Below are 21124 nucleotides of genomic sequence, written 5' to 3'. Positions count from 1 at the left end.
AAAAAAAAAAAGAATATTGGTAGCAGCTTTATCCAGCCCCAGAATGGAAATAACCCAACTGTTTGTCAATAGAAGAATGGATAAATGAACCGTGGTGTATTTATGCAATGGAATGTTACAAAGCAATGAAAAAGAAGGAACTACTAATGCACACAACAACATGGATGGATAGCAAAAAGATGCTGAGTGAAAGAAACCAGACACAGCAGTACATACTGTGCAATTCCAATTATACGATAGTCTAGAAAAGACGAATCTAATCTGTAATGACAAAAAACACACCAGCAGTCACCTTGGGCTGGGGTTTGGGGTTTCCCTGCTGAGAATGGGCGGGTGGAACTTTTTTGGGATGTTATAAATGTTAAACATTGATGGTAAGTGGTTACCTGAGTGTATAATTTTGTCTCAAACTGTATACTTAAAATGAATACATTTATTTTTTGTAAACCACAGCCTTAACAAAGTTGATTTAAAAATGAAGGTACTACTGACACACGCAACAATGTATCATCTATCATGTATGTCATAATATCAAAAAATACTATGCTGAGCCAAAAACATTAGACGCAAAGACTACATATCATGTGATTCCATTTAATGACATTTAAGAACAGGTGAAACTAATTTACGGTGCTAGAAAGCAGAATAGTGGTTGCCTATGGAATGTGAGCCATAAGAGAACTTTGGCAGATGGTGATAGCAATATTCTCTATCTTATTTGGGGTACTGGTTACATGTGTATGCATTTACTGAAACTCCTTGAATTGTATGCTTAAGATCTGTGCATTTCACTATCTTTGAATTTTACCTCAAAAGAAAAAGTCACTGTCTTAGTCATCTAGTGCTGCTACTACAGAAATACCACAAGTGGATGGCTTTAACAAAGAGAAATTTATTTCCTCACAGTTAAAGTAGGCTAAAAGTCCAAATTCAGGGCATCAGCTCCAGGGGAAGGCTTTCTCTCTCTAGGCCTTCTCATCAGAGTTCCCCCAGACTAGGAGCTTCTCAGCGCAGGGACCCTGGTCCAAAGGACGCGCTCTGCTCCTGGCACTGCTTTCTTGATGGTATAAGGTCCCCCTATCTTACTGCTCACTTCTGTCTTTTATATCTCAACACATTGCCTCAGGACACAATCCAGTCTTGAAGATCAGGTCCTGCCTTACTAACACAACTGCCACCCATCTTCCCTCATTAACATCATAGAGGCAGGTTTACAACATACAGGAAAATCACACAATACCAGGAATCATGGCCTAGCCAAATTGATACACATTTTTGGGGGGACATAACTCAAACCATGACAGTCACAGTCAAAAAAGGGAAAAGAACAATAAAAAGACGTGATTTGTTTGCACACATGAGATTGTTGATGGAGTCATTTCTGTACACTAAATACTGTCATTAGGTTGTGTAAGAGGCACTCCTAGGGCAGAGGTCAGGGTGCATGGCACAGTCACTGACATTGAGAAACCACAAGCTGCTGGATGGCCCAATGCTTCTATTTCTAAGTAGCCTTAACCCAATGTTTTAGAAACATCTATAAAGAACAGAAAGGAGCTCTGGTAAAAAGTTCAGTGGTAAAAGCACTTGGCTGCGAACCAAAAGGTCAGGGGTTCAAACCCACCAGCCGCTCCTCGGGAGAAAGATGTGGTTGTTTGTTTCTATAAAGATTTACAGCCTTGGAAACCCTCTGGGGCAATTCTAGCCTGTCCTATAGGGACACTATGGGTCAGAATTGACAGTGTCAGTGGGTTAGTGGGTTGTAATGAACAGAAAACGGCATGAACAGAGCAACTGAGAGTCATACATCACTTTGGAGGTGCAAGAGCCACCTCTCCCCAAAACCTCAGGGTGGAGAAGGGCTCCTTTGAGCACATGGCTTGGGAGCCATGAACCCTTGAACAAATCTGAGCTCTGCCACCAAGAAAGAAGAGGGCAATAGATTTGGAGGCAACTAACACTCCCCACCACACACACACACTTGCCTTCCCAGCTTCTTGGCTATTCCTTGCAAGGCTTATGTCTTGGTCACATGTCAAGATTCATATGCTACCCTCAACCACCACTCATTCTCCGGTGAAATTGCTTTTCCCCTAAATATGCAGACCTCTCTGGACAATTGGGAACTTCTGTCTACAGTTTTCTGTCCTTCAGGGTTCTCTCCCCTTGGAGATGTCTCTTATCCAAGGGAAGGGCCCAGACCCTCCCAAAGTGTCATGGGTTCCATATGGTATATGTAACTGGGGTGACATGTTCCCCTATTCCACCTCTGTGCCAGACCTTGAGTTAGCTGAGGCCAGATTTACACTAACACAAGGGCTTTCCCTTTATGTTACCACCATATCTTTAAGTATCGCACACCCCCATTCCCCTATTCTGGGGAGGCTTATGAGCCTCCTGGGCCAAAGAACAAAGATGATCTCAGTGTGGACTGGATGGGGTGCTGAGAGGAGTGGCAAGCATCACTTCCACCTGGGTGATCGATGGGTGAAATATTGCAGTTCTCAACGGACAGCAATGCATAGGAAAACCAAGCTGCCAAGCAACTTCCTGGGCTTGGTAAAGTGGTGCCCGTTCCTGGGGAGGATTGCCACTTTCCTGTGCTCACACTGTCCTAACTGCTTAGCACCTGCCCTTCCCTCTTCCTCAGCCTAGGGTTTTTTCATGGAGTCTTGAGGGGTGGAGGGTGCTAAACAATTCTCTCAGGTGGGTATCTGAACTTTATCTTATTCTTAGACTAGATGCTTTGAGCATAATGGTATTGGTGGACTTTGTTTTCTAGTTCTCGAGTGGCTGACATGAAGAAGCCCTGGTGGCCCAGTGGTTAAGCGCCCAGCTGCTAACTGAAAAGTGGGCAGTTTGAACCCACCTGCCACTCCATGGGAGAAAAGACCTGGAAATCTGCTCCCGTAAAGATTTTTGTTGTTGTTATTAGGTGCCCTCGAGTCAGTTCCGACTCATAGCAACCCTATGTACAACAGAATGAAATACTGTCTGGTCATGTGCCATCCTCACAATCCTTGTTATACTTGAGCCCATTGTTGCAGCCACTGTGTCAATCCATCTTGTTGAGGGTCTTCCTATTTTTTGATGGCCCTCTACTTTACTAAGCATGATGTCCTTTTCCAGGGACTGATCCCTCCTGATAACATGTCCAAGTATGTGAGATGTTGTCTCACCATCCTTCCTTCTAAGGAGCATTCTGGTTATATTTCTTCCAAGACAGATTTGTTCGTTCTTTTGGCAGTCCATGATATATTCAATATTCTTCGCCGGCACCACAATTCATAGGCTTCAATTCTTCTTTGGTCTTCCTTATTCATTGTCCAGCTTTCCCATGCAAATGAGGCAATTGAAAACACCATGGCTTGGGTCAGGTGCACCTTAGTCTTCAAGGTGACATCTTTGCTTTTCAACACTTTAAAAAGATCTTTTGCTGTAGATTTCCCCAATGCAATGCATCTTTTGATTTCTTGGCCACTGCTTCTGTGGATGTTGATTGTAAATCCAAGTAAAATGAAATCCTTGACAACTTCAGTCTTTTACCCGTTTATCATGATGTTGCTTATTGGTCCAGTTGTGAGGATTTTTGTTTTCTTTACACTGAGGTGTAATCCATACTGAAGGCTGTGGTCTTTGATCTTCATCAGAAAGTGCTTCAAATCCTCTTCACTTTCAGCAAGCAAGGTTGCGTCATCTGCATAATGCAAGTTGTTAATGAGTCTTCCTCCAATCCTGATGCCCCATTCTTCTTCATATAGTCCATCTTCTCAGATTATTTGCTCAGCATACAGATTGAATAAATATGGTGAAAGATGCAACGCTGACGCACACCTTTCCTGACTTTAAACCACGCAGTATCCCCTTGTTCTGTTTGAACGACTGCCTCTGATCTATGTACAGGTTCCTCATGAGCACAATTAAGTGTTCTGGAATTCCCAGTCTTCGCAATGTTATCCATAATTTATTATGATCCACACAGTCAAATGCCTTTGCATAGTCAATAAAACATGGGTAAACATCGTTTTGGTATTCTCTGCTTTCAGCCAGGATCCATCTGACATCAGCAATGATATCCCACATTCCACGTCGTCTGAATCTGGCTTGAATTTCTGGCAGTTCCCTGTCAATATACTGCTGCAGTCACTTTTGAATGATCTTCAGCAAAATTTTACTTGCATGTGATATTAATGATGTTGTTTGATAAATTCTGCATTCGGTTGGGAATTCCCTTTCTTGGGAATAGGCATAAATATGGATCTCTTCCAGTCGGTTGGCCAGGTAGCTGTCTTCCAAATTTCTTGACATAGACAAGTGAGCACTTCCAGTGCTGCATCTGTTTGTTGAAACATCTCAGTTGGTATTCTGTCAATTCCTGGAGCCTTGTTTTTTTGCCAATGCCTTTGGTGCAGCTTGGACTTCTTCCTTCAGTACCATTGGTTCTTGATCATATGTTACCTCCTGAAATGGTTGAACATCGACCAGTTCTTTTTGGTATAGTGACTCTGTGTATTCTTTCCATCTTTTTTTTGATGCTTCCTGTGTCATTTAATATTTTCCCCGTAGAATCCTTCAATATTGCACCTCGAGGCATGAGTTTTTTCTTCAGTTCTTTCGGCTTGAGAAATGCTGAGCGTGTTCTTCCCTTTTGGTTTTCTGACTCCAGGTCTTTTTCATTATAATACTTTACTTTGTCTTCTCGAGCTGCCCTTTGAAATCGTCTGTTCAGCTCTTTGACTTCATCATTTCTTCCTTTCGCTTTAGCTACTCTACGTTCAAGAGGAAGTTTCAGAGTCTCTTCTGATATCCGTTTTGGTCTTTTCTTTCTTTCTTATCTTTTTAATGATCTCTTGCTTTCTTCACCTATGATGTCCTTGATGTCATTCCACCACTCATATGGTCTTGGGTCATTAGTGTTCAATGCATCAAATCTATTCTTGAGATGGTCTCTAAATTCAGGTGGGATATGCTCACGGTTGGACTTTGGCTCTCATGGACTTGTTCTAATTTTCTTCAGTTTCAACTTGAACTTGTGTGTGAGCAATTGATGGTTTGTTCCATAGTCTGTCCCTGGCCTAGTTCTGACTGATGTTATTGAGCTTTTCTGTCATCTCCTTCCACAGATGTAGTCAATTTGATTCCTGTGTATTCTATGTGGTGAGGTCCAAGTGTATAGTCACCATTTACATTGGTGAAAAACGATATTTGCAATAAAGAAGTCATTGGTCTTGCAAAATTCCGTCATGTGATCTCTGGCATCATTTCTAACACCAAGGCCAAATTTTCCAACTACAGATTCTTTGTCTCTAACTTTCGCACTCCAATCACCAGTAATTATCAATGTATCCTGATTGGTCAATTTCAGACTGCAGAAGTTGGTAAAAATCTTCAATTTCTTCATCTTTGGCCTTAGTGGTTGGTGCATAAATTTGAATAACAGTCATATTAGCTGGTTTTCCTTGTAGGCGTATGGATATTCTCCTATCACTGACAGTGTTGTACTTCAGGATAGATCTTGAAATGTTCTTTTTCAAGATGAATGCAATGCCATTCCTCTTCAATTTGTCATTCCCAGCATAGTAGATCATATGGTTATCTGATTCAGAATGGCCAGTACCAGTCCATTTCAGCTCACTAAGGCCTAGGATATTGATGTTTATGCATTTCACTTTGGAGGATTTCCAATTTTCCTAGATTCATACTTCATACATTCCACGTTCGAATTATTAATGGATGTTTGCAGTTATTTCTTCTCATTTTGAATTGTGCCACATCAGCAAATGAAGGTCCCGAAAGCTTGACTCCATCCACGTCATTAAGGTTGACTCTACCTTGAGGAGGCAGTTCTTCCCCAGTAGTATTTTGAGTGCCTTCCAACCTGAGGGGCTCATCTTCCGGCACTATATCAGACAATGTTCTGCTGCTATTCATAAGGTTTTCACTGGCTAATTCTTTTCAGAAGTAGACCACCAGGACCTTCTTCCTAGTCTGTCTTAGTATGGAAGCTCAGCTGAAACCTGTCCACCATGGATGACCCTGCTGCTATTTGAAATACCAGTGGCATAGCTTCCAACATCATAGTAATACACATGCCCCTACAGTGCAACAAATTGACAGATGCATGGGGGCCAGTAAAGATTACAGCCTAGGAAACCTTATGGGGACAGTTCTACTCTGTCCTATAGGGTCGCTATTAGTTGGAATCTACTGGATGGCACAAAACACCAATAGTGGCTGACATATGTCTAGCTGCCTTGGTTGGGAGCATGGGCACTGGGGGAGTGGAGGCATTTGATGGGGAGACAGTGTGAAAAAAGGAAATTTGTTTGGGGTAGGGGGGAGAGAATCATTAGTACGTCTTTGAAATATCATCCGGCCCTATCCAAGTACACAAGTAGGGGCAGGAACTTAATTCAGTATGTACTGCAAAAGTACCCCCATGGACTGAAAGGGTTAAGGCAACTTCCAAAATGACTGGGAATGGTTTGGGTATAGACTGTTCACTGCTTGTAATGACACCCAAAATGTCAGCAAACCCATTATTTTCTCCACCAAATGCCTTGTCTCATCTAATTTGCCCTTTGCCCTCATTAAAATGGGTGCATTCTCTAATCATTTACAGCTGCTTAATCCTATAGTCACTATGAGCCGCATTTGACTCGACGGCAATGGGAAATATTGTCTAGAGCCCTGGTGGGATAGTGGTTAAGACCTTGGCTGGTTCATATCCACCAGCTGCTCCTTGGAAACCCTATGGGGCAGTTCTACTCTGTCCTATAGGGTCGCTATGAGTCGGAATCGACTCGACAGCAACAGGTTTGTTTTTTCGGTTTATCGTTAGTACAGCTTCCTGGGAGGAAGTTCCGGGAAAATGCACACAGGGAATATAGAAAAAATTCCTGAGTTATGTGAACACGCCCCAAACATTTAATCAGGACAATATGATGGAAGAGATCGGTGGAAAAATCGCCCATATGACACGAACACTGAATTTAGAGCTTGATATTGCCAATGTGAAGTAGCTCACAGATCGTGAAGAAGGGGAACTGACAGAGCAACGCTTAATGGATTTTGAAGAGGAAAGAAATGCTAAAGAAGAAAGAAATAATGAGGAAGAGGAAGGAGAGAAGTCATAAATTTTTACAGTGAAAGGATTAGCTGGAGTTTTTTTCTAAACTAAATCAGTGGCTTCGGTTACTTGAAAACATGGACCCAAATGCTGATTGCTTTGCTAAACTTGATAGGCAGCTTCGGGAAACGGTGAGATGTTACTGAGAAATACATGAAGAGAAAAAGAAAAGGACCATACAGACAACTCTCACTAATCTTCTGACTAGAAATGCCATCCCCATTCCCGGAGATAATCCAGAGAATCCAGAACCTTCCACAAGCGGAGTTAAAATGCCAACATCGTCTAACTTGTCTTCATCATCAGAGTAAATTTTTATGATTTGTGTATTTTTTAACGTATGTATGTGTTAAAATATATCTGTAAGTTTGTTTATACGTAATGTTTCTAACCCTCAAAGACAAATAAAGATCGGATTTATAAAGATACTGACAATAAAAGGCAGTAATAATGACAAAAAAAAGAGGGCAGTTATCATGGGAAGGGAACCCCGTTTTAGGTCTGGGACTACCTGTACCTAAAATGCTACCCTTGAATGAAGCAGAGTGATTTGGTTTTTATGTAACAGCAGTAGTGGGTTTTGGGGAAGACAAAAATTTCTCTTATCAATTCCTTCTATCTCCTCAGGTGAAATGTGGGTTGCCCCTTCCAGAACTAAGGATGGGTCCCCAGGACACAGTTCCATTCTGTGAGATCAGGTGCTAGACATAGTTACCAGGCAGGGGAAAGATACATTTCAAGTGAAGCTGGAGAAAAGCTTGCGGAAAGGTTGGAGGATCTCCTGGTTTTGGGTGGTGAAACATCACTTCTCAAGGTGTAAATGGGATTCATTTAGAAGAAAGCAGGGCTTTAAATGGGTTCGTTCCAGTTTGAACCCCTGCTAAGAATTTGTATTTCTAACAAGTTCCCTGTTGAGAATTTGCATTTCTACCCTAGATATAATTAATCAGAATCTACGTTTTAACAAGATTTCCAGGTGATTCTTACATATAACTTCCTGGGAACTTGTTAGAAATGCAAATTCTCAGCAGGGGTTTGAACCAGAACAAACTGGTTTGAAGCCCTGAAAGAAATGGGCTGTATCTCATGGTTTAGCTTGAATGACTCTCCACAAACTCTATTTCCCCTGAGCCTAGAAAACTGCATTTGCCTCTCAGATTGTGAGTTCTCCTGGACAAATATTGCCCAACATTATATTTTTAAAATTCCTTTTCTTCATCTTCTTTTTTTATTTCAGTAAAATATATATAACATAAAATTTGCCATATTAACCATTTTCAAGTATAGTTTAGTGGCATAAGTTACATTCATAATGTTGTGCCACCATAACTACTGTTTCCAAAATCCTGTTTCACCTCAAACCGAATGTAGTATGTTGTTATACTTCTGGGGCCTGTAGTACTGAATAAGTCATTTTGACCCCTTCCTTTCTCTCACCCCTGCATCTAATCAATCAAGTCCTACTGAGTTTATCTCCCAAATACCATCAAATACGTTTTCTTCTTTCTATCCCAGCTTCTACTGCTCTAGTTTAGATCCACAGTAACTTTTGCCTGGACCATTGTGATGGGCTCCCTGCTTCTAATCTCACACTCCTCTAATCAAGGTCATTGTGCACGGTTGGGTGGTTTGCGTACTGCACAAAGTGTGTGGCCAAGGGGGTGAGTGGAGCTGAAGGTAGCCTGCATTCCTATGCCCTGGTGTGGACCTCTGCTTATCTGGAGAATCTTTTCTAATTTGCACAAAGGTACCATGTAATCGTGGTGGTACAGACCTGTACTGTCCAATAGAATAGCCACTAGCCACATGTGGTTATTTAAATTTTACTTAATTAGCATTAAGGAAAATTGAAAATTTAAAGTTCAATTCCTCAGTCATACCAGCCACATTGCAAGTAGTCAATAGTTGCATGTGGCTAGTGGCTACTGTATTGGACAGCACAAATAAATAATATTTTATTCATTTCAGAAAGTTCTATTGAACAGCACTGGATAGATCCTGTTTCTAAACCATTCTGTATACAATTTGCTAGTGGAGTGATGTTAAATGTGAATCTAAACATGCTCTTCTCTTGCTTGAAAGCCTTCAATGATTTCCACTTCCGTTGGCACTAATCACTTAGTAGGTAGTGAAATCAGTTCTGTGGGTCACAACTAGTGTTAAAAATAAAACAATAGAATTGTAAGTACTCATGGATCGTAAGTATTGTTTTGTGAAGTTTTTGTTTGTTTTATATATATATCAATGTTTCTATATCTAATGGCTACCTCTTTGATTTCCATATGTATATAATGTTCCAGTAAGTTACAATGAAAAGTCTTTCTAATTGTACGTGGTGAGAAACAAAGCTCGAAAAACACAGGCTTATGGGATATATAGTCTGAGCTCCTTAACAAGGCACATAAAGCTCTCTCTAATCTGACTTCTTGCCAATCCTTTTCTAACCCTGTCTCCCAACATTCTGTCCTGTACTTGTGTTTTAGTAATTTAGAACTGCTGGTGGTTTTTTTTTTTTCCACATCTGTGCTTTTGCTGCTCATTCTAGGCTGGTTTGAACGTCTGCTACGAATTTGCATTTCTAACAAGTTCCTAGGAAGCTATGCATAAGAATCACCTGGGGATCTCGTTACATTGTAAATTCTGATTCATATCTGGGGTGGAAATGAAAATTCTCAGCAGGGAAATTGTTAGAAATGCAAATTCTCCACACGTTGTGGGGTTGGCAACCAATGTCACAAAACAATATGTGTATTATTTATTTAATGAGAAACTAATTTGCTCTGTAAACCTTCATCTAAAGCACAGTTGAAAAAAAGAAATACAAATTCTCGGCAGTGGTGTCAACTAGAATGAAGCTTCGAACCGGTTGGAAGCTCTGTGCTGAACTTGACTATCTGTTCTTTCTTCTCTTTGTCTGGGCAGCTTCTACTCATCATGTGAGCGTCAGCTTAGGAAACACCCACTCCAAAGAGCCTGCCCTGAACGCTTCAGGACGGGCTGGTACCATTCTTTAACTTTTCCTAACATCCCGCAGACATCCGCTTATAGAGTTATAATACTATAATTACTTGTTTACGTGTTTGTTTCTGGCATTATACTAAGTTCTTACAGCGTAGGTACTATATTATTAATCTTTGCATTTCAAGGGGGAAGCACAGTACCTGGAACATACTAGGCACGCATTAAATATTTGTTCAAAGAATAAACAAAGAAAGGAAGGAAAAATAAATTAATGAACTGTGCGGATGATAGGGTCGCTATGAATCGGAATTGACCAGAGGGACACGGGGTTTGGTTTTGGTTTTGGTTTTGGTTTTTGTGCGGATAACATGAGAGCAATGCACACGCTGGCCATGAGAGGGCGCAGGCGGGCCCGGGCTATTGCGCAGGCGCGCTGGGAGGGCGGACGCTGCTGCGGCGGCGGCGGTCGTGGCTGTGGCCGGGGGAAGTGAATGGTTTTACCCAGAGGGCCCTGCGCAGCCTTTCTCCGCTGCCACCGGCGCTGCTCGCTGCGCTTCCTCCCCGGCCATGGCGTTCACGTTCTCGGCCTTCTGCTACATGCTGGCGCTGCTGCTCACTGCCGCGCTTATCTTTTTCGCCATCTGGCACGTGAGTAGCTGGGCCGGGGGAGGGAGGGCCAGGCAGCTGCGCAGCCTCTTCTCGCCTTGGGTTCGCGGTCGGGGCAGCGGCGGTCCCGGGAGTCGGCGCGATCCGGGATGCGGCCGAGCGGGGACAGCGCTGGCCGCGCGACAAGGGTACGCGCGCTTTCCGTCCGCAGGCTGGAGGGCTGCAGGACGAGCCGGGCTTGCGGTCGTCAGATGGATGCACTCGTAGTGCCCTGGCGTAGGCCCCGCGCACCGCTGCTCCTCCTCGGCTGGGTGGGGCGGCCGCAATCCGGGCCGGGCCGGGCCGGGCCGGCCGTACCGCAGTTCGCTCGCACCGGCCTTCGGCCCCGCATTCCCCGGGAGGATGTCACGGGCGCGGAAGGCATGATGCGTACTTGGCATGTATGAAGTTTTCCGAGTTTTTGTTATTTAATGCAGATTACCTTTTTTTGGTGGTGGTGGTGGGGTTTCCGCAGGAGTTATTGCCAAAATGAGATAGTTACAACCTACTTTAGATTGATTTTCAACTCTACTTTTCAGCACTTGTGTGCGCTTAAAGTAGAATCACCTTTTTTCGGATTCCTGCTACCGGTGAACTTTGATTCAGGTTGGATTGATTACTTTGTTTACTGCATCTCCGCTCTTTCGCCGTAAATCACGCTTTGAACCGCCGGTTTCTCAAGAGACTGTCTTCCAAGTCGTGTCTGTGTTCTGGGAAGTTTGATTTAGTAGAGGGAATTTCAGTTTATTTTTGAAAATGCTCAGAAACCTTAACCTTCTCTAGGACAGTTTTACTTAATGTTACTCATATTATCTTGCAAGGTAGAAGCAAATCCTTACTGGTCTTTGTAATGAACAAGTCATAAGTTCTCTGTGACATAGTTCTGCAAGAGATTTTTAAGGATTCCTTTTTCTCTGGCACAAAATTGGAAGCATTGAGAGCCCTCTGGAAATCAACATCTATTAAAAATTTACCTCGTTTCTTCTGTATTCTCCATATTCCCGTGCATTCTGGAATACTGGTCTTAATTTGAATGATTGGGCATATTTTCTCCGATGTAAATTTTAAATCAGGTTTCGTCATTCGCCTAACAAGGATTTGTTTATGGAACACATAGAGAGTAGAGTAATTTAAATGGCAGGAGTGTCTTGTGCAAAAAGGGTCTCTTAATTGGAGAAATAGCACAAATCCGTTCCTTTTTGCTAACCAGTGTAGTTACGTTTGTAATTATTTTAAAACCCGACTGTTGTGTAGTGGGGAAATGCTTATGTAGGCTGTTTCCTGTCAGAAATAACTTACTTCAAAATGCTTGTCAGTAGAAACCAGTAGAAAGGATGCCTAGCTTCTTAGGCGCTTCTTTAGTGGAAGAACAATAAATACTTCGGGATGCACACTGGCCCTGCCTTAATGACGGTGGTATGAAACTGCAATGTGTGGTTTCCTCCCAGTTTAGGAATCTGTAGATGTAGCTTTAACGCTTACTCTGCTTGACAGGTGCTCCTTGTATTCTGGGAAGATGGGAATTTGCAGAAGAGCTCTGTGGGATGGCTTTTTTTTTTTTTTTTAACATTTTGAAACAACTCAGGTTGTGTTTTACTTAAGGAAAACTCAAACTGCACTTTTAAAATGGATAATGTAGTTTCAGCTTGAAATGAATGTGTGTTTGAGTGAAGTAGCTAATTTTAAGCCCTGTTATAGAATTAACCAAAAAAAAAAAAAAAAGTATTTACTCCACAGATTAGTGGAGAGCTTTTACGCTTAGAGATTTCTTAGGGGTTCAGAGGATTACTACTGCATCCTTTGGGAAGCATTTCTAAATAGTTTTAATTTTTCTATTATTATCCACCTAACCTTAAGTTTATTTGCTTAGCTAGTTTACATATCTTTCAGAAGGCTCATTTGGAAATTTCAAGTATAAATTCCAAAAATCTTGTTTACATTTTAAAAAAAAAAAGCAGAAATCATTCCCTAAATGCACGTATCAAGTTTGAAGTTATTCTGGGTTGTGTACTTTGGCATCTTTTAGGGATTTAGGGCCGGCAGGGAGAACCCTCCTGGGTGGAAGGGCACAGGCCACAGTAGCTGTATCTATTTTATTGTTTTTACATTTCTTTGGAAAATTTTGTGAAAGCCACTGTCATGCCACAAAAGATTTGAAAACCACTAGTTTAAGAATCTTCTCAGAAGAGTTTTGGTTAGCTTATAGCACTCACAAAACAGAAGCCCATTCAGCAACATAGTTATTAAAAGATCCCTTGAAATCACCTGAAGAAATGGCTAATCAAAGAAAAGTTAGTTTTAAAAGACAGATTTTATACTCTGCTGTTAAATTGGATCTTGTTATAGGTGTTACTGCAAATCGCGGATTTGAGCCGCCTGCCGCAAAAGCCAATACTGAGACGGGTGAAGTGAGCAGCACGAGGGTTTTATTGTATATTGATACACAAGAGACAGAGGGGAATGAGCTCCTCCAAAAGAGCTGTCTCCCTGACTGGAGACTGGCTGAAAGTTATTATATGGACAGGATTATAGTTTCTCTGCTGGTGGGTCACGTTTCTCATGTGTCAGATGATCTAACTTCTTACTGGCAACCCTTGAAGGTTATCTGGCACCATTAGTCAACGATTGTCACGTCGCAGATGAGGTAATCCTAGTCCTTGAGGGTTATCGGTTGGTTCTGTCACCCTCCAAGGAGAAGCTTCAGTTAATCTTATTGGAATAGGAGGAGGAAGAAAGAATAACAAAAAAGAAAATATAATGAGGAAAAGCAAGGGCTAGTAATGGTGGGAGGTAATGGTGGCAATTGAGCTTATGCAGCCTGTTCCATAGGCCACTAATTCTGTTTATGAATGTTATTCTTGTTTTGCACCTTATTACTAGAAGGCATTGGGTATATATCACAGCTAATGTCAAGTAGCTGACTAATAATGTTCATAAGTAATGTGAAATGAGTATGTTCTAATTGCACGTTTATATTTTCAACATTTATATGTGTTAGGAGTCGTTAGCAAAGGAAAATGCCTTTTGGTGAGTACAGTACATTTTTATCCCCAGGGCTATCTATTTCTCTCTATTTTTTTTTTTTCCTCCTACCATTCAGCAAATACTTATTGAACACTTAACCGTGTGCCAGGCATTATTCTCGGTTCTGGGATATAACAGTGAACACAATGAAAATCGTTGCTCTCGTGGAGCTTACATTTTAATGTTTATTTTCCTTCTCATTTTAGAGTTTTTACTAAGGAAGAATGATGAATTTCGTAAAATTCTAGAAATTTAAAAAACAAACATCTTTTTATGAATCTTAAGAGCTTTAACAGGGAAATAAATCAGCATGTTGAAAGCTAAAAATATATCTCTACTGATTATTGATAATATTCAGTAACATTGTCTCACTAAAGATACGACTAACCTATTAAGAGAAGGCTGTTAGGTTCTTTGTCCCCTGGGTAACTGGTGGCAGCAATTAAAGTAGCTCTGCCTTAAACTCAGTGCTGTTGGCTTCTGACTTTGACACTTGAGTTAGCGCCACAAAGTGATATGTAGCTGTATTTTGATTTTTAATACATTTTGACTTTGAAGTTCTGGGTTTAGTGCAAGGAGCTGTGGTGGTGAAATGGTAGAGTGCTTGGCTGCTAAGCATAAGGTCGGTGATTTGAACCCACCCAGTGGCTCCACAGGAGAAAGACCTGGCAGTCTGCTCTAGTAAAGATTACAGCCTAGAAGATTTTATGGGACAGTTCTACTCTGTCACATGGGGTCGCTATGAGTCAAAAATTGACTCATTGGCACCTAACAGCAAGGTTAAAGTGGATCCCTAGGTGGTACAAATGGTTTGTGCTCAACTACTAACCTAAAGGTTGGTGGTTTGAACCTACCCCTCGGTACCTTAGAAGAAAGGCCTGGCAATCTGCTTCTGCAAACCTTACAGCCAAGAAAACCCTATGGAGCAGTTCTACTCTCTAACCCTCAGGGTTGCCATGAGTCAGAATCGACTTAACAGTAACTAACAACAAGGTTAAAGCCACAGTTCTCCAAGTGTGGGCAAAAACATTCTTGCCATTTATTTTAAATGGACAATTTTTTTCCCCTGGTCACATCTAGAACTGTTTCACTCATCACGCCATAAGAAGCTGACCTCGCCCAGGCTTACCCATCTTCAGTCTTCAGTTTGATGACCAATGAAGTGATATGCACACGATAGTAATATGCATAGGACAGAAAAGGAGTTCAGGTTGATCACTTTTATAGTGGCTTCGAACAGGGCTACTCTTTCTTGTATGGTGCCTTTGTGTAAATTAGAAAAAGATGCCTTTGGGGGCAAAAGAATTAGAAAAATCCTACCTCCTTAGGGGGCACAGCCCCTTAGTGCAGGGCCTGGTGATCAGGGACTGTGGCAGTCCCATGCCAGGGTGCTTTTGTTCAGGGCAGAAACTGTCCATGTAGTTCCAGCCATTACGTAGCATTCCTTTCTTCTGAGGCTATTTGTTGCATTTCCAGTTTGAAGCAGGAGAACTCAGGAATGTACGTGTTTGAGCACAAATGGGAACAAATTGAAGCGTGCGCATCCCTCTCTCGTGTCGCCCGAGAGCACACACAGATGATTGAAAACACGTTTCTTCCTCCGAGGCATGCATGGTCTAGTGTACATAAATACTCTACTCCAGTGTGAGAAACCATATTGGCGGCATTAAAAAGCCCTCTGCTGTGTCGATGTAGCAGTTATTTCTGCCCAAGGGAGTCAGGAAAAGCTACAGAGAGGGGTTGACATAGGAAGAAGGTTTTTTAGGATAAAGAGGAGTTTGCCAAATAGTTGTTGGGGTAGGGGGTAGATATCATTTTAAGTAGGGAAAATGACTTGTACAGAGACATTGAAGAAATTGAAAATTGAAGATTACATTTATCACAGGGATATCAGACCGTTTTAGTAATAATAACATAAAAGTGTTTTCAGTTCTTTAAATCTGATTCCAGTTCTTTTTTTTTAAAGTGTATATTGACTTTACAAATTGGTACATGTAATGTTGGTGCACGTTTGCTTTTGGTTTATTAACTTTAATCAATAATTATTTGGTGTGATGGGGCAGGTTGGTTGCAGCTTTTTATTAAAGTGACTGGTCCTAACTATTTTAATTTTATTTTAGATTATAGCGTTTGATGAACTGAAGACTGATTACAAGAATCCTATAGACCAGTGTAATACCCTGAATCCTGTAAGTTATAATGAAGGTTTTGTCTTTAGATTTTTAAATGTTTTATTTTCTTCTAACTTGATACAGTACTTTGAAAATGGCCAATATTCTCAGTAGCATCATGTATTTCTACTTTTTGAAGGAGGCAGAATTAAAAAGATTTTCTTTCCTATCATGCTTGACTATTCTGACTGTTATTAATCTGCTGGTGATCTTGTCAGCTGTCATACTAACATTCTTCCAATCTGCTTTTTACATTGTCGGCCAAAGACAGTTGAAAAGGTCAAAAAGATTAAAAGAGTCAAAATTGCATTAAAGGTGTGTACTGCTTTTTAGTTTAATGTTTTAATGCTACGTTCATTTTCATGGGGAGGGTTAAGGCATTTGTATTTGTGATGTTTTGTTCAGTGTGCTTGTTCATATGCCTGTTGAGGTTTATAGTTTCATGAATTTTCATATTTTATGCAAATGTTTGCTTGCTGGCCCAGTCAAGTAGGGAAAGCTGTTATATGCTTATGCATTTTTTTTTTTTTAAACATTATAGCCATAGGCACTTCTATATTCAATTGTTTGGTGCAGTGCTTGAAAGTTGGTTAAAATAAAATGCCTTTAATAGATGGTGAGATGATTCCAAGGTTATGATTTATTGTGAGAGAGTATGCAGATGAATCTTTAGTATGGCTTTAACTACCATATTTAGTTTTATCTTTGGTTATGCATTCTCTGGAATTAATTAATTCAGTCATTCAGCTTATGTTTTTTCAGTGCCTTTTATATGGATTGCTCTGTTTAGGTTCTGGAATCTTGCAGTAATGCTGTCCTTTGGACTCATGCTGCCAGAATTTTGTAGGTAACAATTTGTATACAATGTGTACATAATTATTTCTGGTATATATACACCCTAAATTTCTGAAACAGACCTGTTTTACACTAATTTCTGAGCTATGATATGGTTATAATGTACCTCCATTGTGCTTAGGGGTTTCATATATTTCTTGAATTACTTAGTTTACTTACTTAGGAAGGTTCTCCTTTTAGCTTATAGATTTGATTTTGCCTGATTGGTCAGAAACTAAAAGGTTGTTTGTAAGAAAGCAGTGTGTATGTCTTCAAGAAACAGAATACAGTAATTCATTTTTAAAATGAAACTTAATGACGATGAGAAGTTGTGTAGATGTTAGTTGTGTAAAACTATAATGCACTTGCAGGCTAGAGGGAATTTCTGGAAAAGCATCTAAAGTTAGTTTACTACTGTTAACACTTTTTCCCAAATAAATACGAATGATGGTATAGATTTCTAGTTTGTCTTTAAAGAACTGGTACAGTAAGATTTTTGATGTAGGTACAGTTAAAAGTATTAACTTACTAGCTGTTTCTCTTTTTATGAAACATGAGAAGATGAGTATGTTTTCTCATTGGAAAGTAGGTCGTGTTCATTGTGAAAACATCTTAACCTTAGTAGTTGGAACTAATTGTTACGAAGACATTAAGAAACTGAAATTTCTCCTTTTGACAGCTGTTTATGAATAGCATTTTGTCCTCTTTGGCTTTTCATGACTTTAAATAACCAATGATGATGAGGGTAGTAGTAGCTGGAACCAGATGCAGGCTTTCCTAAATGCCAGCCTCTGTGCTGAGCCCTTTTCTGGATTTTTTCATTTACTTCTCATGACAGTCCTAAGTGGTAGGTGTATTGTTATTCCCATGTGTAGGGGAGGAAACAGAGAGATTTAAGAACTTCACTCAACATCACACAGCTAGTAGAGCCAGAGTTTGAATCAAGACAGCTTGATTTTTGAAGCTCAAGTGCTTTTATTTTCATAATTACTGTCAATTTAAGAGGGACTAATTTCATTTTAACATATGTGTGATTTCTGGCTTTTCTTAATGGAAGGAAATTCTCACTTAGAAAAGAAATGTGCTTGGGATATCCTAATGCTTCAATAGTTGGAGGAAAGTTTTAATACCAGCTCAAGTTGCTTTTTGGATAGGGTGCCGATAATTGGCTTCACAGCAGTGCATCTGACAGTTTTCCCTATTTAAAGTTTGTTTTGACCATTCTGCCAAAGTATGGGGGAAGACAAATAACATTATTTTCTCAAAATGTGAACTTTAACAAAATAACATTATGATTTGCATGTTTAAGTACTGTCATTTCAGCTGTATTTGCATGAGGTATTTTTTCTGGATACTAGCTTTTTTTGTAAACCTTGGTTCTCAAGTGGGATTGTTTTTGTGTCACTTCTGGGGAAATCTGATCATTAAAGAATGATTGGAGAGGACTTTTTTATGAGAGATGGATAATAACCATTTCTGAACTGTTTTCGAGGGGAAGCAGGGAGTGTGGTGTTTGTTTCATACCAGAGCTGGTAGAGTTGCAGACTGTTCACCACTATCACGTTCATCGTGTAAGAGCAGTGGGGATCGAGCTTTCAGAACCATTCTCTCCCCCACTCGGTCTGTAAATCTAGGTTGAAACCTTGGATGACAGTTCGTATTGTTAGTTATCAGTTGGCTTGAGAGGGCTGAAATAGGCTAATTGTATTTTAAAGAAAAAAATCATATAATTTAAACTAGTATTATAAACAGCAGTTCTAGTGGGACGCTTCATAAAATGTATATTTTTCTTGGTTTGTCATTGTAATCATTGAGTTTCAAAGATTTCCTGTGGATGTTTTCTTGTTTAGAGATTGCAGATGTTTAACTTGGATCTTAAATAAATGTTAGTTTAAAGCTTCGTGCTATTTACAAGTCTGTATTGGTATGCAGCGTTCACTTTTTCTTATGTATTATATTGCTTACGTTTGTAGAAAATATCTGGTTAGTGGTGTAGATTAGTTGGTTTTCCTGGAATTTCATTGAAAACATTGACTTAAAACTTCACTTTACAGCTTTAAATTGGAAAACATAATTTGAGAGTATTAGAAAATGAGCTTGAATATGTAGTATAATTATTTCTATAGTTATGCTTTCCCCTCAGGAAAGATCTGATGGTGTTGAGGATTCGTATAATTTTCATTTGGTATGAAGTAGAAAGACGTTTGAGAAACTGGCTTTATAGTTATGACTTGTAGGAGGTTATTTGAAAGTTGCGAAGAAAAGTTTTGGTGTTTTTATTTTAAAAAATCTTTAGATAATTAGAATGAGAAAGATAATTTAAAAGAAAGCATTACTTTGCTTATTTTGGCATAGAGTTATTTAACTCTTGATCATTTTATAAAAAACATTTTGCTTGAATTAATTTTTTTTCACCTAATACTACCTACTTTCAAAAGATTTATTTTGTTTTTGAGTTCTGAGCTTCTAATGGTCTGAAAATAATGCTGTGTCGGTAGCACTTCATTGGAAAGAAATGGAAAGGCCATGTAAGAACGCGAGCTCAAGAACCCGGAAACCTCCAATTTCGTGGTTAAGAACTCAGTCTTTTCCCTCCTACATTGCAGAAAGCACACCGTTTGCATTTGTGCATATTAGTGTTCCTTCCTGATTGTGCTGAGATTATTGGCTGATTGGCTTTCCACTGAACAATTACTTTTGTGGTACTGTGATGTGGTTTGCTAAATATCGTATATGTAACGTTTCTGGTTTCTGTTAAGGCTTAAAAACACTAATGTGTATACCTCTAAAGGGGAATTTTATTTTTGTGTTTTTTTTTTTTTTATCATGTTGCATGCGATCAGATATCTCATTTTTGTATTTTTGTCATTTGTTGAATGGTGAAAAGAAAAAGTATTCCAGTTGATTAGTAAATAACCCAGATCATTCTGGGTGGTAACTTTGTGTAAATTTAATCTGTTGTTCTAACAATATGGGTTTGAAGTTTAAATCATGTCTTACTCTTTTAATGCAAGCTATATCCTCTGATTAGTTTGCCTATAATCCTGCTTTTGGTAAAAAGTTAAAAATTCAGTAGCATCTTTCATCTCTGATTCTAAGAAAACAGTGATTTTTCATTATGGAAACTTGGTTGCCACCTGTTTTCCATATAAGCAACTGACATTAGACTTAATGGCAAGACATTTGGGTAACTGGCTTGTATTTTTCTTCCAGCTTGTACTTCCAGAGTACCTCATCCATGCCTTCTTCTGTGTCATGTTTCTTTGTGCAGCAGAGTGGCTTACACTGGGTCTCAATATGCCCCTCTTGGCATATCATATTTGGAGGTAATATTTAGATATACTTCTAATGATTTTCTTTATTAAATTTTAATTATACTATGTTTGATGTGGTTATCTTACATCCTAATCAGCTAAATGAAAATCTGAAAATTAGCTGACATTGTAAAAATCAAGTTGCTGAACAAATAACTTTTTAACTTTTATAGACCTTACTTTATTACATTTTAAAGGGACTTTTAGAAATATGAGATATAACTCACATACCATAATGTGTATAAGTCTGGAGTGTACAGCACAGTGAGTTTTTACATATGTATGTACCTGTGAAAGTATGAAACCACCACCTAGATCAAGATCCACAATAGTTCCAGTCCGTCAGAAGGCTCCCCTGTGCCCCATTCCTGTCAGTTACTGCCCACTCCTCCCAAGGGGAACTGCTGACCTCTGTCAACTTAGATTAGTTTTGTCCGTCTTTGAACTTCCTGTAAATTGAAGTGCACAGTGCGTGTCTGATTACTTTCTCCATGTTTACTTAATGACTTTAAAAAAATTCGGTTATTTGTACAAGATATATTTCATAACTCTTCTAATATTATATATAATCTGTTTAAGTAGTATTTTTGTTTTAAATGGACATGTCAAAATCTCAGTGCCCCACTAGAAGAAGGGACAACTTTGGTAAAAGCTGCAACATATACAATTTTGAAACAACTGTAACAACAACCAAAAAATACATGTGTGGTTACATAGGTAGATACGTATGGTTATATATGTATAGGTAAGCACATTTGAGTATACAGGTGCACATGTATGTGTGTTTCTGTAGGCAAATGTATATACATGTTTGCGACATATATATTTATGTATAAAATAAAGCACATAAGAGGCACAGTTACGGATACTTCCTAGATATAACTAAACTCCTTATGGGATTGGGTTACTGGGTTTGAGGGCTTAGGACATAGTCTCGGGGGGCAACTCAGTCAGTTGGCATAACATAGCTCATAAAGATAACGTTCTATATCCTAGTTTGGTGAGTAGTAGTCTGGAGTCTTAAAAGCTTGCAAGTGGCTATCTAA

At 39.7% G+C, this 21124-nt stretch overlaps 1 protein-coding gene across 1 annotated transcript in view; it reads left to right on the top strand.

Moving 5' to 3' along the window:
• The first annotated feature begins 10558 nt into the window (after positions 1-10558).
• CNIH1 (cornichon family AMPA receptor auxiliary protein 1) overlaps positions 10559-21124 on the top strand; it is a 17437-nt gene continuing 6871 nt past the window's right edge. Inside the window, exons 1-3 of the mRNA XM_004370877.2 lie at positions 10559-10738; positions 15880-15948; positions 19978-20090. Of these exons, the coding sequence (XP_004370934.1) occupies positions 10658-10738; positions 15880-15948; positions 19978-20090 (263 nt within the window). The 5' untranslated portion in view covers positions 10559-10657. The remainder of the gene's footprint in view (positions 10739-15879; positions 15949-19977; positions 20091-21124) is intronic.

This window comes from Trichechus manatus, unplaced genomic scaffold (assembly GCF_000243295.1).
Source record: "Trichechus manatus latirostris isolate Lorelei unplaced genomic scaffold, TriManLat1.0 scaffold00010, whole genome shotgun sequence".
Lineage (NCBI taxonomy): Eukaryota > Metazoa > Chordata > Mammalia > Sirenia > Trichechidae > Trichechus > Trichechus manatus.
Note: the sequence above shows the minus strand (reverse complement) of the source record. Positions and strands in the feature narration are given on the sequence as shown.